This window comes from Gossypium hirsutum, chromosome D05 (assembly GCF_007990345.1).
Source record: "Gossypium hirsutum isolate 1008001.06 chromosome D05, Gossypium_hirsutum_v2.1, whole genome shotgun sequence".
Classification (NCBI taxonomy): domain Eukaryota; kingdom Viridiplantae; phylum Streptophyta; class Magnoliopsida; order Malvales; family Malvaceae; genus Gossypium; species Gossypium hirsutum.
In genome coordinates, this window is record NC_053441.1 from 340697 (window position 1) to 368234 (window position 27538).

The 27538-nt window shown below is 34.8% G+C and overlaps 1 protein-coding gene and 2 long non-coding RNA genes across 7 annotated transcripts; 1 reads left to right on the forward strand and 2 right to left on the reverse strand.

Annotated features, from left to right (window-relative positions):
* The first annotated feature begins 9189 nt into the window (after nt 1–9189).
* Nucleotides 9190–10459, forward strand: LOC121217404 (uncharacterized). Its single transcript, XR_005913511.1, has 2 exons — nt 9190–10040; nt 10120–10459. It is a non-coding gene; the product is annotated as an uncharacterized lncRNA (long non-coding RNA).
* A 586-nt stretch (nt 10460–11045) lies between these two features.
* On the reverse strand, nt 11046–19051 carry LOC121217402 (uncharacterized). Of its 3 annotated transcripts, none has more exons than XR_005913510.1 (4): nt 18812–19051; nt 17779–18702; nt 17590–17690; nt 11046–11638 (listed from the first exon to the last, which is right to left on the reverse strand). It is a non-coding gene; the product is annotated as an uncharacterized lncRNA (long non-coding RNA). The 3 variants fall into 3 exon arrangements; XR_005913508.1 differs by having other exon boundaries at nt 17579–17690; XR_005913509.1 differs by having other exon boundaries at nt 11046–17690.
* A 6295-nt stretch (nt 19052–25346) lies between these two features.
* LOC107907501 (uncharacterized) lies at nt 25347–26803 on the reverse strand. Of its 3 annotated transcripts, none has more exons than XM_016834901.2 (3): nt 26367–26684; nt 26064–26266; nt 25347–25969 (listed from the first exon to the last, which is right to left on the reverse strand). In XM_016834901.2, exons 2-3 carry the CDS (start codon nt 26115–26117, stop codon nt 25508–25510), a joined length of 516 nt encoding a protein of 171 aa, XP_016690390.1. In that variant the 5' UTR covers nt 26118–26266; nt 26367–26684; the 3' UTR covers nt 25347–25507. The 3 variants fall into 3 exon arrangements, with proteins under 3 accessions (XP_016690390.1, XP_016690389.1, XP_016690388.1); XM_016834900.2 differs by having other exon boundaries at nt 26064–26289; XM_016834899.2 differs by having other exon boundaries at nt 26064–26803.
* Between the last annotated feature and the right edge of the window lie 735 nt (nt 26804–27538).

Here is a 27538-nt window from a genome sequence, read left to right on the forward strand (position 1 = left end):
GCATTAATATATAAACATGTTATCACTTGAGTTAACTCAAAAACTCTCCCCAAAGACAACACTTACCCAAAGATATAAAATCAGTATTAATAGTTTTTTTTTTACTTCACTTAATGCATGGTTTTCTCCCTAATGCTTTAAATATTTATTAGTTATATTGAGTTTTGATTTAAATAGGAAATTTTATTTTAGAAATTATTTTTTTATTTACAAAGCTGAAAATAAAGACATAACTGAAAAATATTGAGCTACTGATCCAACAAGTATTAATATTTTAATACATGAAGACATTTGTTTTTCTTGGTTCTAACTAGTTTGGTCTTTTACTACATGATGACGATTCAATACTTTAAATATGATAAACGAGTGGTTTTCAATATTTTCTGGATATATCTAACATTAAAAAAAGAAAATTACAAAAATAAATTAAATTAAATTACACAATGTGTAAATATTAATAATTAATTATTTTAGAATCAATACTAAATTAAAATTATAATGTGTAAATATTGAGGATTAAAGTTATTATTATGCCAAATTTAAAAGTTGTTATGTCTTCTTTCCATTAGCTATTTAAAAGTTGATGACCGAAAAGACAAAATTTAATAATTAGAGAGATTTTATAACTTGTCATAATTGAGTAACCAAAAATAAAATAAAAATTCAATAGTTGGATGACTACTATCGGGTAAATTACATATAAAAGCCTATTTTTTAAAAAAATTACCGAAATAGGCCCGATAAATAATTATTTACCAGAATGACCCTATTTTCCCGAAAGCGCGTCCACGTCAACGCAATGCCAGGGGACGTGGTAGGAAAACGCGTCCTTGAGGAAGCGTTTTGCCTACGTGGACAAAAATCGCTCCCTCAAGAGCGTGCTTTATGTCCAAGTAGGCAAAACGCTTCCTCAAGGACACGCTTTGCCCGTGTCTTCTACGGTAGGGTTTTGGGTTATTGGTTTAGGGTTAGGGTTAGGGTTAGGGTGTTTTTAAGTTTAGGGTTTTAGAGAAAAAATTAAATAAATAAGGGATTAGGGTTTAGGGTTTGTCAATTAAATTAATTAAAAAAATTTCAAAATTGAATTAGTTTTCGTGTTTATTATTTTTTTAAGAAAAAATCAATTAAATTAGAGATTAGGGTTACTTGAGTAATTTAATTAAAAAAATTTAAAATTAGATTAGGATTTTGAGTTAAGGGTTTTTAAGGAAAAATCAAATAAATTAAGGTTCAGGGTTACTTGAGTAAATTAATTATAAATTTATAATAAATTAGTAAATTACAATTACTTTATTCAACGTATTGCCTTATTTAAAAGAATTTCACTTATATTAAAAATTGTCTTATTTAAAACGTTATTGTAAAAAAATTCAATTATAAAAAAATTTGTCTTATTTAAAACGTTATTGTAAAGAATTTCGATTATATTAAAAATATTAAAGTAAATTACAATTACTTTATTTAACATATTGCCTTATTTAAAAGAATTTCTATTATATTAAAAATGTAAAAATAAATTTCTATTTTAGTACATGAAATAATATAGAAGAATTTCTATTTTATTACATAAAATAATATCAAATTATTCAAAATGTTTGTACAAATATATTAAAATAAAAATCAATCTCTGTGCCTGCCGGATTCAGTGCCACATGGCAACCGTCGACGGTTACGCACTGGATTCCTCCTTTGTCCAGCTTTCGGCGAGGGTTGTGGTTGCTCCGATGGGGATTCTAGTTCTTCCGGTAAGGTATCTGGTTGTCGGTGTTGGGACGATGAGCCACATTGATAGAATAATGACTGTGGAGGTGTTTGCATCATCAACAGCGAAGCTGTTTGAAACTCATACGGTGACGGTGATTGGTAAAAAAAAGAGCTCCCCGACGACCCCTCTTGTGATCCCTCGTGTGACGCTGGCCTATACATCGGCGGTCCACTCGACGTAATGAAAAATGGAGATGAACCGGGCCATGGACTCCAACCTGCCATAGGACTCGAAAAAGGAAACATATAAGGGTTAGGATACATAAAAGGGCTAGGATACGCACCTGGCATCATCTGAAAAGGCTGTGCTGTGGGTATCGTCGGTTGAACTACTGGGTTGGGTGACTGTGCCAGTGCTCTCGCTGAGCCTGGTGATTGAATGGCCACTGATGATGGGCCGGGTGAATGTCTGGGCCTCGTTGATGGGCCTGCGTCGTCGTCTCTTCGTCTTGGATTTAAAAGGCCACGTCGTTCTCTTTGGACACGTAATTGTCGCTGCCTTTCCTCTACCGATAGTAAATATGGCTTTCCATGGATCCTAAACCATGACATGTATTCCGGCACGCACGCTAACTCAAGAATGATGATCGGTTCCCGAGTAGGTATATAATCATATAGGTCTTCCCACATTTGGATGTAGTGTGACCAGAATCTCAGCCAATCCGTATGCAATTATCGTAGATCGATTTTGTGATGATCATCCAACACCTCAGGTGCCACGGGGATCGGTTGTCGGAATCCAAATTCTCATAATACTCTGTTTGACTCGCATAGTTGACCAACGCGACTTTCACGTGCCAAGCGTTTGGATTTTGGAAGTACTCATCCGGAATTACTGCCCGAATTGCCGGATCCTCGTATGGTGTCCATTCAAACTATATGAACATGATGGAAATATTAGTTATATACATAATACTAAATACTAAATACCAATCGACTAGCTCATGATGGAAATATCAATTTTATTTAATACTTACTTGTGCTTCTGACTTTTGGTCTAATAGAAGCCGTATATCTTCAAGACAGCTAGGTAATTCAGCATAACTTGCCGGATGGTTCCACCTAATTAAATAAAATTTTTGCATACTATTATATTTTAAATCTGCGTAATAATTGTAAAATTTAATATAAAATTTACATCGTTATGAGTGGGAATGTATATGGGCGGTCCACTCGAGGACGTGTAGTCCACTCGAGGACGTAAAAATGGAAAGCGAAACCATGCCCATGACTGCAGTAGTGACAGGCAACCTCCGATTTTCGCTTTATTTGGTCGCGTCTCCCTACACATCTCCCGGTACAGTGTTGCCAACACGGCCGACCCCCAACTCTATTCACCGGCTGCTCTAAAATCAACGAGTTTCAGCAGCCATCTTAGATGTACGAGGTTCCATGACAAGTCTGGCATCAGATAAGCTCCAATTATATGAATAATGTATGCCTGAGCATATCAGATTCTTTCTAGTTCGGTTGAATCATCATCCAGATCTGGGAATGTGTCTCGTAACTAGCCCATCTCGATCCGACCTCCGTTAATATTCTCCGGAATAACGCCCAAAAGCTTGTAGCATACCGCTCCCCAATCGTTAGATTGAACATACCCGGTGACTGAGTACCCGTCCACCGACAATCCCAATTGCAGATTCACATATTCCAAAGTGATAGTGCACTCTCCACATGGAAGATGGAATGTGTGCGTCTTAGGTTTCCACCTTTCAATCAACGCACTGATAAGTTTCGGGTACAACTTGCATCCCTGGCCTACCGTCACCACGTGCCAAAAACCCGCTTCCCGCAGGTAATTCTCTACCAACTGTGATGGAGGACCATGCATATTACGGATATAGCATTGCAATATCCGATCTACAGACTTTTACAACAAATAATAAATTAATAATTATTTAAAATTGCATAAATAAAAAAATCTTAAATAATATTTAAAAATTAAATTTAACACTTACCATTTTCATTTGTTCGACGGATATGTGCTTGTCATCAAGACGAATCAATTCTTCGGCCGTTGCTAAATTCGTACAAATTTTTACGATTTAAAAAAAATTCAAAAAAATAAAATTTAATTTTTTTAAAATAATTAAAAAAATTAAAGCTCTTTTAAATAGGGATTTGAGAGAAACTTGAGAGGAAATTGAGAGGAAATTAGAGAAATGATTTATTTGTGAAAAAAATGAAAGGGTGGAGGGTTTTATAGTGTTTTTTTTTACCGTTGGGGGGTCACCAACGGTAAAAAAAGTAGTCATTGCTACTGTTCATGCGCGGCCAAAACGCGTCCTCAGGAGAGCGCTTACGTGGCAGGAAAACGCGTCCTTGCGGGCGCGCTTTGTTGCCACGTAGGCAAAGTGCTTCCTTGAGGAAGCGTTTTCCTGTCACGTCCCCTGACATTGCGCTGACGTAGACGCGCTGACGTGGATGCGCTTTCAAGGAATTGGGCCAATCCGGTAATTAATTTATTTTTTTAAACCTTCAAACTAATTCGGTAATTAATTTATTTTTTTGAACCTTCAAACTAACGCTTTTTATCAAAACAACTTAAAATGGACAGAAAAACTAACTTTGCTAACGTGACCTACATGTATATTGCCACGTAGATGCCATGTTAGTAACGTTAATGTTCGGGAACTTTTCTATCCATTTTGTATCAAAAATAAACTTTGCAATCCATCTCGGGTTGTTTTGACAAAAAGTGCTAGTTCAAGAGCTAAAAAATGCGAAAAATATCCACGTCTAAACCATATCAACATTTAATTAAAAATTTCAAAATTTATAGAATATTTTTAAATTTTTGTAAAATTTCAAATTTTCATTAAAAATATTCAAAAATATATAAAAATATAAAAGTTATTTAAAGTATTTCAAAAAGTATAAAAACATTTAATTTATTTAAAAAATTCAAAAATAATTAATAGTTATTTTAAAATTTTAGAAAATATTAAAAATTATAAACTTATTCTATGATAATTTTAAAAAATTCTATAACTTTATAATTTTTTTAAAAATTTTAATTAAATTATTAACGTGGCATATATGTGGATTGTCACATAGATGGATATCAGCGAAGTTAAGTTCAGTAACTTTTCTATCCATTTTGTATCAAAAATAAACTTTTCCATCCATATTAAATTATTTTGACAAAAAAATTAGTTCAAGAACTAAAAAACTCGAAATATCAAATAAAAAGTTACAATAACCTTTTTTTTCCAAAGTTAAAAAAGTAAAATAAGTCATTATGATTTTAAAAGGGTAAATTACCAAAATAGTCATTTTTGTTTGCCTTAGGTTACATTTTAGACACTTATGTTTGAAATGTTACGTTTTAGTCACTTACGTTATTGTGTTGTAACATTTTAGTCACTGAGTCGTTAATTATCGACAATGGTGTAACGGTAAGTTGATGTGGCACATTAAATCATCATTTCAAACGAAAATTTTAGGTTAAATTCTACAATTGGTCCCTATATTTTTTCATTTTCAACAATTTAAAAATTTTCTTTTATGTTCTTCTAACTTTTTTTTTCCATTCTCTTATGTTTCTCCCTCTATTTTCCTCCCTTCTTCATTTCTTTTAACATAGTTTTTCTATGCTTTCCATTTGTAACTAGTCCACAAGCTCGTCTCACTCGAAAAAAATTAAATTGTTCAAAAAAATAAAACATAGAAAAACTACGTTGAAAGAAATGGAGAAGGAAGGAAAACAAAGGAAGAAGCATAAGAGGATGGAAAAGAAAGAAAGTTAAAAAAACATAAAAGAAAAAAATTAAATTGCTCCAAACGAAAAAATATGGGGACCAATTGTATAAATTAACCTAGAATTTTTGTTTGAAATGATGATTTAACGTGCCACATCAGTTTACTGTTACACCGTTAACAGAAACTAACGGCTCAGAGACTAAAATGTTACAACGTGATAACATAAGTGACTAAAACGTAACATTTCAAACATAAATGACTAAAATATAACTTGAGCCAAACAAAAGTGACTATTTTAATAATTTACCCTTTTTAAAAATGCTTCCAATTTGTTAATTAATTTGCTTTGTAGGACGCCCAAACTAGCTCTCTATTTTCTTTTTTAGTCGAAATTAGAGTTTCCACAATTAATATTATAGCGAGTGGTATCTAAAACAAGATAAAATACTGATGATGAAACATAAAAGATATAACTGTAGGTGACTGACAAAACATACAACGCAAAAATAATTGAGTTCCTGCCTCTCGTGATCATGTACGACCGGAAGGTAGTCTCAGATCAGTTTTTGTTTGAAGCGGGTACCACAATTTAGAACATCAACTATTATTTGTCGGTGAGTTCATTTTTTTGAGCATTACTTTTGCGTGCTTCATAGAAATAAATTTAAGGTAATGGTCTGTTTGATTGCCTGTAAAATATTTTTCGTAAAATGATTTTTGAAAAATATTTTACTTTTCTGTAAAATAATTTACTAGAAAATATTTTCTGCTGTTTGGCACATTTCCTGAAAATATTTTCTGGAAAAGTTGTTTTTACATATATTAATATATATTAATAAATTTTTATATTTTAAATTGTTTTTACATATATTGCAATGATTTATTTATAATAATACTCAATTATTAAGCTACAATATTAATTGTTATAAATTGAAAAAAAATTAATATCAAATAAATTATTTGTAATTGTGTTAAAAAACAAGTATTGAATAATTAAAAAAATTACTAGAAAATCGATAAACAGAAGCAGTTTTCTACCGAAAATGAAGGAAGGAATGAAGGAGGCGATAGAGAGGAGAGCAGGGAAAATGTCTTACGGAAATTGAAAGGGTAAGACATTTTCCCTAAAATGTAACCCATTTTCCCTTATTTTGGAGTTCATTTTTCAAATGGAAAATGTTTTCCGCCAATCAAACGCTGGAAAAGTTGGAAATGATTTTCCAGAAAATCAATTCCGTCAATCAAACAGACCCTAAATTATCTTTGTAATTACTTCATTATTAATATTTTTTACCATTTAATTTAATAAATTATAAAATAATTATTAAAAAAATTTTGGTCATTGGCCATTAAATGAATTAAAAAGATTATGTTAGTGTTTTATAAAATTAACATAATAATAATTTTAACCTTTAACATTTGTATATTGTGATTGTATTAATTTAATCTTGATTTTAAAAAGATTAACACTGTCTGCTTTTTTTTTAATTTCAATTTTCTTTTGACATTTTCTCCTAAAAAATTAAAAAAAAGAAGTAAATCTATCAATTAATTTTTATGACAATATATCAAAACGGAAACACCTAAAAAATCTAAGATAATATTTTTTTATCTTTTCTCTTTCTTACAAAAGAGACTAAATTAACATGGTATATAAAAAAGAGACTAAATTTAAAAAAGACCAAATAAAAGTAAAATTACAAAAAGAGACTAAATTACATAATGTGTAAATGTTGAGAGTTATTTTTTTTAGAATAAAGACTAAATTGACATGGTATATAAATATTGATTATTAAAGTTGCTATTATACCAATTTTAGAAGCTGTCCATTAATTATTTAATGACCAAAAAAGAAAAAGTCGAAGAATTGAGTGACTTTTTTATAACTTTTAAATTTTAGATTATGAAAAAATACTAATAGTTAAGTCGCTACTAATACAATTTTCCCGTAAAATTAAAGTTGAAATAAAAAAATTAACCATTAAATTATAGTTTTTTTTCCATTTAAATAATTTTTTGGAAAAAATTATTATTAACCAATCAATTTATAATACATGACAAAAATAATAATTGTTTTCTTCTTCTCTCTCTCTCTCTCTCTCTCTTTTCTTTCTTTCTTCTTCCTCTCATCTCTCTCCATTAAACTCTTCTTGTTTTCATGAACATAACCCACTCAAGCTTTTATGAAACTAACTGAAGTAGTTCTAGTTGTTGTCAATGAGCTTAAATTTTGAAACAACGACAATTACCCAATAAAGGGTAGGTATGGTTGGTAATTTGTCTGAATTATATGAATTTGTTAGTGTAAGTAGCAGATGAGTTTCTCGTGTTGTATGCTTCTAAAGAAAGCTGCATTGGCCATTCATACAAACTGATGTTACTCGTTGCAGTATCCGAAGCTTTTCGGCTTCAAGCGTCTACAAAGATGCTCAAGCTCCTTTACAAACTTTACGGCACCATCAACTATGGATGCTTGTTCAACACATGCAACCATCATTTGTGTTAAAACTTTAATTTTAAGCTCTTGCTTTGGAAAAAACGTGGGGTGATAAGAGAAATGGAGGAAAATAAATTATATTTAGGTGTTATAATTTGATTTGATTGGTTAAAGTTTTTTTTTTAGAATGAATAAAATGGTTGAACCTTGTTTCTGAAAACTTCCTTTCTCATTGGACATTACCCACTGCCCTGTCAAGTCTTTCGAATATGTTACCCCAAATCCAAGTAAAGCATAGCCCTTAGGTGTTAATCACCGTCCGCCTCTGGTTCTGCCAAGTCTCCAAGAAGAGAGTCGATAATGAAATCGGTTACAGAAATCCCATCACCGTTTGTTGGTTATGTCTAAAAGTGCCTCAACATCAGCAATTTGTTCTCCCGGTTTCTCAACTCAAAAGGAGAAAAAGAAATGCAGAACATAATAATACCACGTTGATGCAACCTCTCTACTGCACTGAAAATGGAGTTGAATTTAGCAGAACCAGTAATAGAAAGATCATCTATTTCATTTGAGACAAGGTTTAACAAAATTACCCCATTTAAAATATAGTCAGTAAATAGAGAAATCAAGTTCACAATCAAATTACTTGCTTTCCTTTTATTTGAACCCGCTATGTATATACAAATTTATTAAAGATATCTTTTTGGTGGTTGTATTCGAAATTCGCTCAAATGAAAAGCAATTTGGTACAATATTTTAAAAATAATAATAATAAGAGCTTACAAATACAATAAGAAATAATAAATAAATAAAACTTCATTCATTTCCCGTTCATTCTGTTCTAATCCAAATACATAAACAGAAAGAAAAAAAGAGTTAAAATATGCTATCAGTCCCTATATTCTTCATAAATTGAAATTTAATATCTTTTACTTTCAAATTTCAAAAAAATTAAGTGCAACTTTAACATAGTTAAAATTATTTTGTTAAATTCAGGTTCATTACAATATTATTATTTTTAGCTATATGGCTACCAAGTAAAATTTTTTCAAAATATCACACTAATAAATTTAATAATATTAACATTTGGATCTGAATTTTGAAATTTAAATAGTTAAGGGACTAAATTTTTTAAAATAAAAGTATAAACATGGCATACTTTAACCAAAAGTTGAAGGTGGTTTGGAAACTGGGCCCATTCTATTATAATGGCCATCTTATTGCTAGGTCCGTATTGGGCTTTCGAGGATAACGTTTAGAAGTCCAAGGTGGCGTAGTAGATTCAACGCTTCGTCTTTATACGGTAAAATTCAGTATTCATTAAGATAAACCAAAAAAGGAAAAAAAAAAGAAAAAGAGTGAAAGAGTAGGGGGAAAGGGAACAGAAAGAGATTGAAACAGTTGAAAAATTGCTTACACAGATTAATTAATTCAAATAGTATACAAAGGCACAAATCAAGAGATTTTAATTTGATTTTTGATATGTTATGAGTTTGGGTGAAATTGGGGAAATTCAGAACAGGAAACGAAAACGAAAACCTAAATTGAAAAATTGGGGAAATAGAACGGATCAAAGAAGAAGCAGGCCAGAAGGATTAAGGGAGCGGGCTATCAAACATTAAAGAGATCCAGGGAAAAAGAAATGTAGGCCCAACAAGCAGCCGACTTGCAGACAACAAGCTTGAATCAGCTGAAGATCACTACAGCAGTAACGAATGGACCGTTATGATGATTTCAACAGCTAGCTAACAGTGGCTGACACCATACTGTCTAAAAATAACTGCATTAGTACTAAGCTGCTACTAGTTTGTTACAACAATTTCATGTATAAATTGCATTGGAATGGACAAATTTCCTTTATGAATCAGTATTTTTCTCTTCTTCTACCTCTCTTTTTCTCTTCTTAAATTCCTAATTTCTTCAATCCAACCTCAGTTCATAATATGATATTGAAAAAAGAATTTGTAATCAGAAACTTCCTTATTTTGCTCTTATATTGTGAAATAATAAAAAATCTCAAAGCATTGTTGAGTTTAATTCGATGTCGAGCGAGAAACTCCCCGTTGAGTTGTCCAAGGGCGTTAATGGTCTTGAGGAAATCATCCTCCGCGAGGCACGTGGAAGCTCAGCCGAGGTAATTTTTCCTTATTTCTTTCTTTTTTTAAATTCTAACTCCTTTTTGTTTCAGGATCTGTTCATTTTGATCTTTTCAGGTGTATTTATATGGAGGACATGTGACATCTTGGAAGAATGAGCATGGCGAGGAGTTGCTTTTCGTCAGTAGTAAGGTGCTATGCGGTGGCAGTATTTTTTCTGGATTATATGTTTGAATTAGGAGTATAATGGTAGGAGTAACTGTCCCTTAATTTTTTTTTCACAAATTTGGAGGATTATAACTCAAATACTCATGTAAAATGAAGAGTCTGATAATATTCATTATATGTAGTTCAAATCTTTTGTACTAACCGTTCATTTAGATCCATCTAATTTTATTTTAATTTTTAAATTATTTAACGTCTCATTGTTGATATTGCAAAAGCAAATTTCTGGTAATGAATTGTCTTGTATTAATTCATAGATGTTAGAACTATGGAAGAGCTTGTGAATGCAAGATTCTCCATGAACATGGTTCTAAGGCTTGGGTTAATTTATGTAATTGTAATGTAAACCTTTTCATCATTTCTAATGGAGAAGCTGGTTTGCTTTCCACTTTGCGCTTTTCAGCCCCAGATCCTTCTGTTGAGTCTGAAAGCAATTTCAAAAGTTAGACAGATTATCTGTTTTCTAGGTTGTAAAGCACTCTGAACCATAATTCGGAACATGAAGGAGCATATTTTAACTGCTTACAATAATCGATTCACTGTTCATAAAATCAAATTCGAAATAACGCGTATTTGAAGAAATTGAATGAAATTTTTGAATTTGGTTGAAACTATGCATGCTATTTTGGACTGAAATTGTTTACATGTGCTTAGGCAAAGGAGTTATTCAGTTAGTTTTCTTCAGGCAATGAATTCTTGTGTTAAACATAGCTTGTATTCCATTTTCTCTCCATTCATCGGTCATGCAAGGTACGGGAGTAGAAGAAAGTTTTTGGTTTATGAAAGATAAAAGTATGAATGTCTCAAATTTTACTGAATGCGCCAAACAAGAAATCATTAATTTATAGTTTCCTAAAAAGAGTGAACACCAAATATTGAAATGCAAGATTTTAAGAAGATATTGTTTAGAGGATATCTGCTTTCTTGTTTCTAATGTAGTAGACATGTGTTTTCTGCAGGCATTGTTTAAGCCCTCAAAAGCAATTTGAGGAGGAATTCCAATATGCTTCCCTCAAGTATGGGCATCTCTTCTATTATTTTTGCTTGTTTAAACCACGATCATCCTGGTAACCTGCTTGTTTCCACAGTTTTCAAATCATGGTCCTCTTCAGTCCCATGGACTTGCTAGGAATAGATTTTGGAGCATTGGCCCTGATCCACCTGCTTTTCCAAAAAAATTCATCCAGTAACTCTCACATTGATTTGATCCTTAAGCTTTCTGAAGAAGATATGAAGATTTGGCCTCACAGGCAATTCTTTTTAAAAATCTCTCAGAGTTATTTTACATGAAGAGAGATTCCAAGTAGAACCTTGTGACCCATACTGTTGACTAGCTGACTTGCTCCATGGCTTTGTCTTTTATTCCAGTTATGAATTCCGCCTGAGGGTAGCTTTGGGACTTGGAGGAGACCTAATGTTAACTTCTCGCATCAGGAACATGAATACTGATGGGAAGCCATTTACATTCGCATTTGCATATCACACTTATTTTTCTGTTTCTGACATCAGGTATCTTTGAGGATTTGTGATATTTCTAATCTTGTATGTGTCATGATGTTTAGTGATATTACTACCCGCAGGTTCATATTTGCACGTCTTTATTTCTAAATTTTGAAGATGCGTCGGTTGCTTTTCACATTTGTTATCCTAGGGATTAGCATTAATTTTATTAACTAAATGGCTAAATCTATTTTTTATGCTACCAGCCTCTAGCTGATACCTGAGTAATATCCTCACCATGATTACAAACTTGTCTTTTCTTAGCATCAATAATTATAGCATTTTATACTTTCCATTCTAAAACAGTTTTGAAATAATGAAAGTAAAACAAGGGAATGGGTGGGAACTATGGTGACTATTCAAAATGTTAGAGTGTGGCAAGTGTGTAGGTTCTTTTTTATTGGTTTAAATAATAAACAAGTATTCAATTCTCCAGTACTTTCCAAAATAAATTCATATCTTATTTGTAATGGGAGGTATGTTGGTCTTTCAATAGTAGAATCAAATTGCTGTGAAAGGTAATTAATTTAGGAACCCTTCTTCATTTTGATTGAGAATTAACCCATGAAGGATAGAGGTGCTCTTGATTTATTTAGTTTTTGGTTGGCAAAAATATTTTGAAGCAAGGCTGAAGTCTTGTTTGTTGTCATATCCATTTACTTTTATCAATTTTCCTTTGGCTTAAATGAAGAACTATAATAAGTTGTCTATAAATTTGGATTCAGAAAACCTTGCATCTGAGTGGCTGATATTAGCTATTGATATTTTGTATGGCTCTTAAATTGATATAGTTCACTCCCCATGAGCACATGCATTTCCAACTTTCTTCCTCATTCTCATTTTATTTTGCAACCTGTGCTAGTGTCTATTGTTATAGGACAGAAATACAGGAAGCAGCAAATTAAGAAATCTGGTTTTATGGTAGGCAAGAACCTTTAAAGTTGGGATCTAGTTTGATGAGAGAATAGTTGAGGATTATTTTTTCATTGGGAAAGGACTCAGTTGTCTGGTGAAAAGGCTAACTGATCCAGATTTGAATAGTTAGTGAAAAGTGAGTTGAGAATTTAGAGAACTATTTTAGTTTCTTCTGTAGGGTTGTACGAATCGAGCCTAAACCTATGTATGAAGCCTAGAGGCCCTAGACCTTCTTCTTCTTATTAATTCCCCACATTACTTTATACTTAAATGCTAGAATAGACAACTATTCAAATCCTAACCAAATTATCTGAAAGTAACCTCCACATAGAAACCCTAGCCTTGAATCACATTCCAGTTCATGAGTAGCATTTCCAAATCACTGATCTTTCAATAAAAGTTTCTGTAAACCTCTTCCTTGCATTGCTACACTTTCAATAGTTTATTTATTCCTAGCTGAGATTTCCTGGGCTTACACTTGTTTCATTTTTTGTTAGTCACCTGAGATGAATTTCACACTTTCTAAAGTTCTAAGACATGTCCTATTGAGTGGGCTGTAGTTAAAATCACAATATAAAAATTGGTTTTGCTATTATTTTTCTGGCAGATTTCAAAATCTTATTTTTTTGTTGTTGTTTTTCTCCCCTTCCATTAAAACTTATTTTATGGAGTTTGTAAAGTTGATAATTTATTTTTAAACATTCATCCAAAAAGTGTTTAGCAACTAGGTAAGAGTACTCTCGAGCTAAAGTTGTAAAACCTGTATTGCACAAGCATGCCTTTCATTTTAATTGATGCTTTTATTTGTCTGGTACCTTTAGAAACAAAAACATACAAAATTGGTTTAGGGATTGATAGTTTTCTGTTTTTTATTTGTTCGTACATTAATAAATGGAGTCGCCCAATTACCTATACACTTGATCCCAGTCTTGGTAAACAGCAGAAAGTCGAAAATTGTTGCTCTTTGTGTGTTTAAAATTTTTGGAGGAAATTTGGGTTGTTTGAATATATTTCAGTTTATAACCGGTTAAATAAACCCTAAAGTCTGCCGCTTGGCACGGTGTTCTTAGTCTGCCGCCTGGCACGTTTTTTTTTCTTGTTTTTCTTTTGTGTTGTCGGGGTATAGCGCTTTATTTTGCGTTGACAGGGTATAGTGTGGGGTCTTGATTCCTTTTGCTGATCAGTTTGTCGGGTGCCGTGTTTTATAATGGAAGATGTGTTGGCCAATCTGAGGCTAGTTGATGATGAGGAAGAAGCAATCCATGAGGATGGTACGGCTGTGGAAAACTTTTCGTATTTGTGTCTTGTGGGGCGTTGTTTAACAGACAGTGTGGTTCATTTCCCTTCGTTAAGGAATACTATGGCAGATCTTTGGCACCCTATTTGAGGGATCTGTATTACTGATATTGGGGAAAAAAGGTATTTATTCCAATTTTTTCATGAAGTTGACATTGTACGGGTGCTTGTAGGAACTCCTTGGTTTTTTAATAACCATCTGCTTTTATTGAAGAGAATATCGTATGGAGATAACCCGGCAGTAATGGAGTTAAACTCCACTGAATTTTGGGTTCAGGTCCATGATTTACCTCCAGGACTGATATCTGAATCGATGGCTGTGCAGTTAGGTAACTTCTGTAGAAAGTTTATTGAGTATGATTCTAATAACCCACTTTTGGGGCAAAAGTCATATATGCGCATTAGGGTCTGTCTGGATGTAAATGCACCATTGAAACGGAAGAAGAAGATCCAATTTGGGAAGGCTATGACTACTTATGCTCGTTTTAAATATGAGAAATTAAGCTTATTTTGCTTTATTTGTGGAAAATTAGGGCATGGGGAGAGCTACTGTCCTTTTAGATTAAGAATTGAGCCGATGAAAATTGTCTTTGGTTAGGATCTGTCAATAAGAGCGGTGGTGAGGCGTAGGGCTACAGAATCGAGTAAATGGTTACGAACGGCAGATGGTTCTCAATGTTCTACTGATTTATTACAGAATGTTGCGGGTGGGAATAAGAATTGGCGCAGTTGGGAGGAAGATGGCATAATATCTGCTGGAGTAAGAAAGGGACCCATGTATTTTGCATTAGAGGAGGAAAATGATCCCATAGCTATAATGGAGGGTAAAAAAAGACAGAGAGTGGTGGAGGGGTCGTTTGATTATTTGGGCCCGAAAGGTGGACCAGGATCTATGGATATTTCGGCTAGCTCTTGGGAACAGAGCAGCCGGGCTCAATGAAAATACTTAGTTGGAATGTTCGTGGTTTGGGGAGATCACGAACAGTGAGTAGGCTCAAAAATAAATTGAGGGCCATTAATCCCCGTATTTTGTTTCTCATGGAAACAAAATTAAGTTCGAAGAAGATGGAATGGGTCAGGATGAAGTGTGGTTTTGCGAATGGAATTGACATTGAGGCAATGGGCACTAGAGGGGGTTTATCTTTGGGTTGGAATGGGAATTCTCTGATCACGCTAAAGAGTTTCTCTTCTTTTCATATTGATGTTGTGGTTCACGATAATGAAGGTGGTGGATGTTGGCGGTTAACAGGGTTTTATGGGAATCTGGATGAAAAGTGTAGATATGAGTCATAGAATATACTCAGGCATTTAAACTATGATCCATCCATTCCGTAGGTAGTCCTGGAAGATTTCAATGAAATTACCAAGTCTTTTGAGAAAAAGAGAGGTCGACTCCGATCAGAAAGACAGATGAAAGAATTTTGTATGGCTTTAGAGGATAGCGGTCTCAATGATTTGGGTTACATTGGTCGATGGTTCACATGGGAAAGAGGTCGGTTTCTTGCTACTAACATTCGAGAAAGACTAGATCGGGGAGTTGCTACGCTGAATTGGATGAATCTTTTTCCAGGATATCAACTCGAACACTTGAGTCATTCTTTTTCTGACCATTGTCCTATTCTTCTTGATACCACGGGGCCAGGTACGTATGATCGGAATAAACAGATTAAGATCTTTTGGTTTGAGGCTAAGTGGTGTTTGGAGAATTCTTTTGAGGAGATGGTTAGAAAATGGTGGAAAGACATCCCTGGTGGTTTTTTGAGTAAGCTTGATAGATTGGGATTTCAAATGCAACAATGGAATCCAGACAAGTTTAAAGAGGAGAAACGGACTCGGGTGGACCTTGAAAATAGGTTAAATTATCTTTATTCTCAGGATCCTTCTGATGAAATATTAGCAGATATTGTGGAAGCCCAGTTAGGAATTAATATGGAAGCTGATAAAGAAGAAGTGTTTTGGGAGCAAAGAATACGTGTGAATTGGTTGAAAATGGAGATCGAAATACTAGCTATTTCCATAAGATTGCGGTGCAACGTCATTTACGGAATAGGATTGTTGAGTTAGAAGATGAGACTGGAAGGCGTACTACCTCGACTTCTGAGTGTTTAAAAGTAGCATCAGATTATTTTGAAAAGCTTTTCACAGTATCAGATGTAGGATCGGATGAACATCTGTTCGGGCTAGTTGAAAGACAAATTACGGATAGCATGAACGAAAAACTTTTACACCATTTTACTGAGGAGGATATCTTTAATGGAGTTCAGTCGATGGCCCCTTTAAAAGCTCCAGGGGTTGATGGGTTTCCAGCACTTTTCTTCCAGAAATACTGGCATATTATTGGGTCAGATGTTTCCAGTTATTGTTTATCAATTTTGAATGGCCAAGCTGAAGTGGGGTACATTAATAAAACGTAAATCATTTTGATTCCTAAAGTGGACAAACCAAGGAATATGGGCCATTTTAGACCTATAAGTCTATGCAACATCATTTACAAAATTATGGCAAAAGTCTTGGTCAACCGTATGAGTGATACACTGGGTGTTTGCATCAATGAAGCCCAAGGAGCTTTTATTCCTGGAAGACTTATTTCTGACAATGTTTTGATTGCTTACGAGTTACTCCATTCTCTCAAAATGAAAATAAAAGGTAAAAAGGGTAATTTTGCTTTGAAGCTTGATATGAGCAAGGCTTATGATCGAGTTGAGTGGGACTTCTTGGCAGGAATGATGGCGCATCTTGGGTTTCATATTGACTGGATTGTGCGTTCTGTCTCCTATTCCGTCAGTCTTAATGGAGCTGTTGGTGATTGGTTTTCTCCATCAAGAGGGTTGCGACAAGGAGACCCCCTCAGCCCTTATTTGTTTTTAATTTGTGCAGAGGGTTTTTCTACACTTATTCAGGAAACAAAGCAAAACGGGCAGATGGTGGGAGCAGCTATTGGTAGGGAGAGGTTGACCATTAATCATTTGTTCTTTGCAGATGACTGTATCCTTTTTGGAGATGCGACGAGTAATGGAGCAAGAGTAGTTCGGGATGTCATTCGGGAATATGAGACTATATCAGGCCAACGGGTGAATTTTGATAAGTCTCTGATTTATTTTGAGGTGAATGTTGACTCAGATCTTAAGGTTGATATTGTTAATTTGTTAGGTGTTCGGGAGGCTTTGAACCCAGAGAAGTATTTAGGGCTGCCTATGATAATAGGTCGGAGGAAAACATGGGCGTTTGCTAACATTGTGGATCGTTTTAAGAAACGTATCGAAGGTTGGAGTTTGCGATACCTATCTATGGGGGGAAAGAGGTTTTTATCAAATCAGTTTTACAAGCGACACCGATTTATGCAATGCAATGTTTTCTTATGCCGAAATCATTATGCCGGAAGCTTGAGAGTATTATGAAAAGATTTTGGTGGGCTAATAATAAGTCACTGAAGGGCATTCACTGGAGTAAGTGGGAACCGTTATGCAAGCCTAAGTGTCTTGGAGGGTTGGGTTTTAAAGCTATGTTCCTTTTTAATAAAGCCTTGCTTGCGAAACAGGTTTGGCGTATTTTAGACCAACCCCATTGTTTGCTTGCCAGAGTTTTTAAAGCCCGATATTTTCCTAAGTCTGATGTCTTATCAGCAAAGATTGGAGCTTACCCATCTTTTACCTGGAGAAGTATTTGTATTGCGCGTGAAGTGATTGGAGATGGGGTCCTGTGGCGGGTTGGCAAGGGGGATCGCATTAACATCTGGAACGATCCTTGGCTTCCTGGTAGAGAGAACAACCATATTCAAGCACAGGAAATTCAGCAATCATGGTCTACGGTTAATCAGCTAATCGATGCAGATTCGTGTACCTGGGATAGAACGCTGCTTCTAAAGATCGTTGATGAGAATACAGCGGACCGAATTCTTGCTATTCCCATTTCTGTGAGTAGACCAGAGGATAGGGTGGTCTGGAAACATGAAGGCTGTGGGGAGTATACAGTCAAGAGTGGGTATCGGGTACTATTTGCAGCTCATCTACAGAGTACTGCTTACATGCCTATTATTGAGGAGGTTTACATAGATTTTTACAAAGATTTGTGGTCATTAAGTATTCCCGATAAAATCAAAATTCACATTTGGAGGCTTGTTAATAATCTGGTGCCGCATTTCGGTAATCTGGCGAGGAGAATGTTGTGTGTGGACACATATTGCCCGCTGTGTAAGTACAAACTGGAAGACACTAATCATCTGGTGTGGTCTTGCGATATTCTGCAACAGGTATGGGCGTCGCTTTCCATTAAAGTTCCATCGTTTGATGAGTCGTTGAGCCATAAGCTCCGATTTGTTAATATGTTTTCTGCAGCAGATGACCAACAGAAACGAATCATTGTAATTGCCATGTGGAGCCTTTGGTTCCATAGAAATAAGTCTGTTCATGATGGCATTAATTTTTCGATGCAGGCGGTGTTAGGGTTTATTCGGGGTTACGAACAAGAAATTCATTGCAGTCGGTTGCTACTCTGTCATACTCTTAGAACTAAGGTTAAAGGGATCTGGAGACCCCCAGATATGGGAGTTCTTAAATTTAATTTTGATGCAGCTTTTGTAAAAAAGGAGAGGACTGCTACAACAGCTGTGCTTGCCAGAAATGATACAGGTGAAATTGTAGGAGCAGAAACTTATCTGTTTGCTGACATCGTTGATGCGTTCGTGGCTGAAGCAAGGGCTTGTGAAAGGGCATTAATTTTTGCAAGAAGTATGTGTAGTCGACGATTGATTGTGGAAGGCGATTCCTTGACAGTAATTAAAAATATTCAGAAGAAAGGGAATGATAACTCAGTGATCAGCTCGATTACTCATCACATTTACAATCTGGGTCTGAGCTTTGAAACAATTTCTTACCTTGCTGTTCCCCGTGAAGCTAATGAGGCGGCCCATACACTGGCACTAGAGGGCAAGAAGCAAAAGGTTTGTGGGAGTTGGGTCCAGGGAGTGCCGGCGTCGGTGCGTCTGGCGGCTTTGAAGGACTGTTCGGCTTGGTTTCAGAGGAGCTGAGCTTCTTTTACTTTGGATATGAATTTGGTTCATCCAAAGGTTCTTCTCTCATTATACTTGGCTCGGATTCGAAAGGCAAGGAGAGTGTGGCTGATATTGGGGCTGGAATTCTGCTGGTTGGCTCAAAGTTTCTTGCTTTTTTGTTTTAATTTGTTATGTCTTTTCGTTTGCTGGTTTACAGCTGTTTGGCTTGTCGTTTCTTCTTTCTGGTTGCTGACGTTTCTGTTACTGTTCACCTTGAGCTGTTATCTAATATCAGTTTTATTTCAAAAAAAAAAATTTATCTTTGTGTGTGAGGCAATATATGGTCCTAATTCCTAAATCTAAGGCTTCTAGCGGGACCATCAATTGAAAGGATAGATTTTAGGCCTTTTAGAGTGCTGCAAACAAAGGGTTAGCTACATGCTGATGTGGCATACAGCTTAGATACAACCAAAAGACAAATAAATCAATCTCAATGAGAAAAACTAAGCAATTAATTGTAACATCAAAATACAAAAAGATAATTACACCGCATGTCTACTAAGCCATCAAATCTAGGGATGTAAATTCCGCTGAAGTAAAAGCTATAAAGCTCCTTCAATGAAACCTTTTTAACTGTCCATCTTGAATTTTTTTTTTTAATGGGAAGGGGGTATGATTAGCCATCTTGCTCCTCAACGAGTGGAACTAGTTCGTGGAAGAACATGTTACCCATGTTCAACTAATTTCATGATTATGCAATGGATTGGCTCATATGATCGGGATTTGTCATGTGAACAAATATGATGAATCTGAAATGCATTTCTATTCTTCTATTTGCAGTTAAGATTTGAAACTGAAGACAAAACAAAGGAGAATTCTAAGTAATGTGTCATTTTTTTTCAAACCTGGGGTTTTTTTTTTGGTATTACTCCTGAAAAAGTGATTGTCAAAAACTGTTGTTTCTGGATTTGTGTATTTTTCTTCTTTTTTTCTTGTGGTTACTGCTGCATAGAGGTGCTCATGGGCCGGGTGGCTCGGCCCGGCCCGACGGCCCGCCCGAAATATGGGAGGATTTGGGTAAAAATATAGGCCCAAAATATGAGCTTGGGCAAAAAAAGAGGCCCGTTTAGAAAACGGGCCGGGCCTCGAGCACCACTTTTTCGGCCCGGGCCGGCCCGATATAATAAATATATTTATTTTTTTTAATTTTAAAATATTTTTTACATACTTTTTTAATTTTTTTTAAATTTTTAAATATTTTTAAAATACTTTTTTTAATTTTTTTTAATTTTAAAATATTTTTAAAATACTTTTAAAATACTTTTTTAATTTTTTAAAATAAAAATTGGCCGGGCCCGGGCTTATGATTTTTTCCCGGGCTGGGCCTGGGCAAAATCTTAGGCCCATATTTCGGGCCGGGCCCGGGCCTAGGATCCGGGCCGAAATTTTTTATGGGCCCGGCCCGAACCCGGCCCGGCCCGACCCATGAGCACCTCTACTGCTGCACCTATTTGTGGGAGATGATTGTGTAAACATTTTAGTGTGCTTTAGTTATTGTAAGAATATTTTTAACATTGTTAATTTTAATATTATTGTAAGAATATTTTGAATTATATAATTCAGTTATCAATTTATATCATATATCTTTCATTGAATTTGAAGTATCATTTAAATTTGCCGTTTTTGGTTGGATTTTATGTGACAAGAAGGATTGTATATAGATGAAAAATCGGATGATACAAATTTGCCAAAATTAGTGGCATTTTTCCATAAATGCTGCTAAAGAATCGTACTTTTAGCGGCATTTGTGATAAAAGCGCCGCTAAAGATCATGTTCTTTAGCGGCGTTTGTGATAAAAGGGCCGCTAAAGATCATGTTCTTTAGTGGCGTTTGTGATAAAAGCGTTGCTAAAGATCATGTTCTTTAGCGGCGTTTACATGTTCTTTAGCGGCGTTTTGTTTTTAAGCGCCACTAAAGAACATGACCTTTAGCGGCGTTTATTTCTGTAAACACTGCAAACGTTAGCGAAGTTGTCGTTAGCGGCATTTTTTGCGGCGCTTCCACAAGCGCCGCAAATGCCTTTAGTGGCGCTAAAAAGCGCCGCTAAATGCCTTACAAAACGCCACTAAAAACCTGTTTTGTTGTAGTGTGAGTACATGATGACTTTATTTTTCAATTTTTTGTCACTTACATTTAGTTTGCTATTTAACTAATATTAATTGTGGTCATACAGGTGGACTGGATATACCTCAGTGCTCCTACAAAAATTGCAATTCTGGATCATGAGAAGAAGTGAACCTTTGCAATAAGCAAAGATGGACTCCCTGATGATGGTGAGGTTTCTTTTGACCACCTTTTTTTTATCCTCGTTTTGATGTACACGGGGCCTGATAATCATGTTTAAGCCAACATCTCTATTTACACAGAATTTTTTAAAATAAATCCTTGTCATGTTGTTCATTGCTATTTTATTGTAAAGGAACTACTTTGTCTATTTACTTCTGTATAAGTCTACTTAAGTTATGTGTGGTTTGAATTATCTTAGGAATGACATTTGAAACGTAAAATGTTTGAAATGAATTCTAAAATCCGGCTTGGATTTTTACCAGTCCCTGTAGATATACCAAATTCTGGTAATATTTGCATATATAAAAATGCAGAAAAACATTCCAGAAAGTAGCCTGAAATGCCTTTCACATTTTAATAGTCGAAGTTGTTCCTTGCACTAAAGTTTTTATTTCTTCAGCATGTAGTGGTATGGAATCCCTGGGATAAAAAGGCAAAGGCTTTGGCTGATTTTGGAGATGATGAATACAAGCAAATGCTGTGTATTGAGGCTGCTACTATTGAGAAACCTATCACATTGACACCTGGTGAGGAATGGAAAGGGAGCCAAGAACTTTGTGCTGTTCCTCCTAGTTACTGTGGAGGGCTGCTTGATGCTCGGAAAGTCCTCCAGTGTGCTGAAAAGATGCATTACTGAGATCACTATTGTGTATGGGTATTTTTTATATTCTAATAATGTTCTTTTAAACATCAGCTGATAAACTTCATATGATGAATATCTAATGGTTGTTATTACCATTATCTTTCTGTCATTTTTGGTGATGGCTTAACATGTTTCATTCTGACCATAACATCTCTCCTCTTAAGCAATCATAGTGTAATGCCTAAATTTTGCCCGGCCCTTAATAAATAAAAGTCCAGTTTTTTTTACCAGTCCAAAACCAAATAAAGTGGCCCAAAATACATGGCCCAAACTGAAATAAAATAGGCCCAAATGAAACTGCCCAATTACAACAAAATATGCCCAGACCCGATTAAACTAAAAGGCCCAAATTACAATCGGCCTATATGGCCCAAGTCCAAACAAAACAGAGGCCCAAATCGGACCCTAGCCCAAATCGAAGCTCGGGGAGCAGATGGAACCCTAGGGCAGCGCCGCAAGACAAGCCTCGCCCCCGAATCTCCGTGATCTTCACCTGCAAGGAAACAAACAACATATGGAAAGAAAATCATGGATTTGCGAATCAAAGATATAACCAGATTTTTTTTCTTTCTTTGATTTATTATCATGGCTATAAAAGGCCATCGAGCACACTGTAATCAAGATCGGATTTTCAAAATCAATAAAAGAAGTAGAAAATATTTTTCACAGCAAACACAAAAACTACATCAAGGGATTAATCAGGAAATACAAAGGTTGATACTTTTATTTTCGCTTTTATTTTTTTACTAAATGCAAAATAAAGGGTAAAAGACTTATCTTTGCCCGCATCTGAAACGTTGTTAGGGCAGTTGAGGTTCGTCTCCGAGGATAGACGATTGGGAAATCGAAGGGTTTCCTAGGCTTTTGAGGTCTTTTTGTTTATATTTTGACAGATTCGGACCTAGATTTGGGCCTAGGGGAGTCTAGAGGACCGAAAAGAGGATTTTCTTTTTTTTCGGCCACCGCAGACGGCGGTGCCGATGCCGGATACCGGTGGCCGGCACGGTGGCCAACGACCGGCCGATGACCAGACCCCTGGCTGGACGAGTTGGGAAGGGAGAGCTTTTGAAAGTTTTTTTTAGAAAAGGGTTTCAAATGATTTTTTTGAAGATTGGGGGGCTTATATAGGGTACCAAAACGGTGTCGTTTTGGACAGCCCCCCGGACACCCAAAATGGCGTTGTTTCGAGTACCCGACCCGGATCCGACTCGATCCACCTTAGGATCCGTGTGTTTTTATGCAGAGGGGTAAATTACGCTTTTAGCCCCTCCGCCTTTTAATATATTTTCAATTAGGTTTTTTTATTTTTTTTAAATTTGGCCTTTAATTTATTTTGAATTTCAATTTAATCCATTTGAACGGCGCCATTTTAGAGGAGAAGGGAAAATTGCCCTTCCAGCCCCTCTATGTAATTCGCGCGTTCAATTTAATCCTCCAGACTTTATTTATTTGCAGATTTACCCCATATTTTTACTTGCAATCCAATTTAGTCCCTTTTTCATATTTCTTTAAAAATCAATATTTTTTGATAATGCAATGGTTTTTATCTTATCTTGTAATTCTCATATGTAATTATTATTATTTTGTATATATATGTTTTTTAAAGTATGTGTTTATATCTTTGAAAAAAACCAATATTTTTCGTATATTTTTATATACACATGTTTAATTTATTTAATTAATTTTGATATTATTTCAATTTTTTTAAACCTATGTATTTTTTATGTGTACATGTATTTTTTTGTTGTTTATCATTTGCTTATTAATTTGTGTTTGCATATTTTTATTATTATCTTACCTATTTATTTGATATTGTGCACGTCATTATCTTATTTATTTGTTTGTTTATTCATATCATTTCTATGAAATTGTTGTATTTATTATTGGTATTTGTTTAAGGGGCATTTATTCACATATTCAACATAATATTATACTATCTTTCATTTAATTTTAAAATAAAATATTTCAAAATAGAGATAATACTCGTATTGAGGATTTTTCAAGGAAATTGAGCCCTAACGTATTGGGTTCCGATTTTTTTTGCAAAATCTAACAATCGAGGATTGCTCTTTAAATCAAATAGAATAAAACTTATCATTGGGAATTCAACGTGTTGTGTCCTAACGTATTGGATGTGACACGTTGATTTCTCGATATGAAGATTTTTTTTAAAATAATAAAGGAAATATTCCGAGTTTGAGATTTTGGAGGAATTGTGCCTAACGTATTGGGCCGCGATTTCTTAAATCTTGAATAAATGGATATTCTTTTAAATTTTTATTGCACTAGTATTCTGGCCTAATTCATTTTTGGGGAAAATTAGAATGTTGTGCCCTAACGCATTGGGTGTGGTATCTTCTTTCTCTAAAATGATAAGGGTCTTAATACGTAACTTTTTTTAAGTTTTTGCTAAGGATTACGTTTTTTCCAAATTTTCGACATTAAGACATTAATTAATTAACTAGGTACCAATTTTGGGCGTTACGAGGGTGCTAATCCTTCCTCGTACGTAACCGACTCCCGGATCCATTTTTCTAAAACTCGTAGACCAAAGCTATTTTTTAGGTGATCCAATCACACCTCAATAAAAGATTGGTGGCGACTTCCAATTTTTGTTTTCTTAAAGTTGACAACTATTTTTTTTGTTTTTTTTTTTAAATAAATAAAAATGGTTTCCACACATAGTTTTTGGTTTTGCGATTGCTTGCAGTTTGTTTCTTTTAGTTCTTTTTGCATATAGTCGTGATGGGTCACTTCTTACGACAATTAAGTTGGATTTTTGGTCAATGTCTTGCAACAATGCAGCAAGTAATTACTAATAGATTGTACATGCAGGATTGTCATGAAAACGTGTGGATGGATCCTGGATTTTGATGGTTGGAGGATGGATTGGTGAATAACTAAGCTAGGACATTGTTGAATAATGTTTGCTTCCAATGGTGACTGTTTCTCAACCAAATTAGAAATGGATGGTAATATCTGGGGAGAGTTTCAAAGTGAACCCAAAAAAAGCTTATAATAGAATTTGCCGATATATGTTGTGAAATTGCGTATTTTCATTGGAGTCTCCACCTGCCCCCATGTTGTTCCTTAGCAGCTATTGTATAATTTGTATTTACTTCATAAACTACTTTGATTCTTATTGAAATCTTGCTGATGTTGAAGACTTTTATTCCAGCTTTCTGGATGAGCTTTGGGCTGTCTTACTCTTGTGAACGATTTTGATGACTTGGACAGGATATTATTATATGAATATGATGCGGGAAAAATAAATAATAACATATGATGCAAAAAAGTGAATTGTTAGTTTTGCTCTCAGGTTTCTGAACAATATTCTATTACTCTGTATTTGGTTGGAGGAAACTGGAATATCTGGAGTAAAAATAGGGATAAAAGGAATTAATTAAGATTACTGAATATACAATATATAATGAGAAAATGAGAAATGTTATTTACAATAATGTACAGTCGAGAATAATAATAAGAATAAGAAGAAGAAGAAGAAGAAGAAGATTATCTATTTATTAGGTCATGAACCAAGTCTATGGGGAGTTGAAAGGATACACGCTAAGAACTTAAATTTGATTATTCAATGGTTGTTCAAGTTCTGCCTATGCTTAAACCCTTGGAATTGCCAATATGGTCGTTTCTTATCTGAATCCGATTTAAACGAAGATGGTGAACCAAGCTTTCTGATTTGACTATTTGACTTGGAGTTGTTTTCCATCTTCTTCCTTGAGCTGGTTCCAATACTTAGTGTTAGCTCAACTTCACAATCATCATCAGAGCCTTGGGTTACATCAACAGTACTAGTGAGGCTTGCAATTTTCATGGTGTCACCAGAGCAACAGCCAATCCTCTCCCTTGAGCTCCTATCATCTTGAAAATTGAAATTATCCTCGCAACGAGTAGCTTGTGTTGTTAAATGGTGCTGGTTGATAATATCACAACTACTGAAAGGACTAGCCCAGAATCTCTTTTGCTGAATTTCCCATTTCAGCTCATCCATCAATCTCTTTTGAACACTATACAGCCGGTGAAGTTCTCGTACCTGCAATTCCCATTTTTTAAAAATTATTTTCCATTACCAATTTACCATGTCCTAGTCATTACTTGCTTGATAGTTAATGTACTTTTAAGCCTACCTGGTGTTTGAAGGTATCTTCATGAATGTGCATTGTCTCTCTGATAGATTCCATGTTTTGGCTTTCAGGCGTTTCAAAATCCTTTTTCAGCTCTCTTGTTCGGAAATAGTTATCCACGAAATGCAGAGTAGAGGCACAGCAGCTGTTGGCGTTTCGGGAACTTGGTAATGTGTTTATGGCACATTCAAGTTTGGTTCCCGTGCCTGAAATGGGGTTAAATTCAAACCTATGGACATAAGCAGTACTGTAAGAAATAGCAAAAATCATATAAGACAGTAATATTCCTAGGAACTTTATACAGACATTCTGTAGTTGAAGAACAATGAAGAACAACACAAGCTTCTACAGTGTTTCAACTGCAAATTATTATAAACAAGTGAGATAATCGCTATGCATAGGAAAAAAAAACAGCAGTTATAGAATGCTCAAACACTGCAAGAAAGAACCAAAATATAGAACAACATATATATATTCTTTACAGGAAAAGGAAGATGATGATGATGCAATTTGCATGAATATATACAAAAGCAAAAGCTGGTGTTTCTAATTTCTTCATTTTTTTTTATAAATGGTGGTGAACAAGAACAACAGTATACATATGCTTGATTTGTCACTTTCAAGGCAGATGATAAAGAGTTTCATAGTATATAAGGAAATGAGTGAAGCAATTTTAGAAACAGACGTCTGTCCCCTTTACATTGATTGGTTCTCATTTAATTTTTTTCCACACACCAATAATCATGTCAAATAAAAAAATCTCAGAAGTGCCATTAATCCAACGCTAGAGCTCAGTAGCCATGTGGCCTCCTCACATGTTCGGTCAACCTCTTAGTATCCTTATTTCTTATAATATGAAGTTTGATTTTCTTACTCTTTATTAATTAAGTTGACAACCAATGAATGGATTATGAAAATCTTAGTTTTCCCAGGTGACAGCAGCTTAATAATTTTTGTCAATCAATAATTGATGATGATTTAACTCTCTAAAATCTAAGTGTAAATGTGAATCGAATTAACATATAATACGTGGAATCTTGGTTCCAAATGCTAGGTAGACTGTGTTGAAACTCAAAGCATGCGTCTATGGAAAAGAAAAACACACCATTCATTGATTGAGCTTAAAAGTGAGGGGTGAATGGCGTTGGTGCGTTGGCATTTGTATGATGGGAGCACGCGTTGTAGCCATTCAGAGGCGCAAGCCGCAATATTGTGGACCTCACCATTGCCTTCCCTTTGTTTTTCTTTAAATTGTCCAACCAAACACAGCCACAAACCTTGGTCATCATCAGTCTTATTTCCACAAACACACAAACCATCTCCTTTCTCCTATCCCATCCTTTTTCAACCATTACGCACTCTGTCTCTTTCTTTGTTAAGCCCCTCACAATTCTGTAAGCCTATTTGAAGTATAATTTTAACCTTTTTTTTATTCTCTCCTTTTTAACAAAAATCTTCACACTAAAATAGGTTTGAAT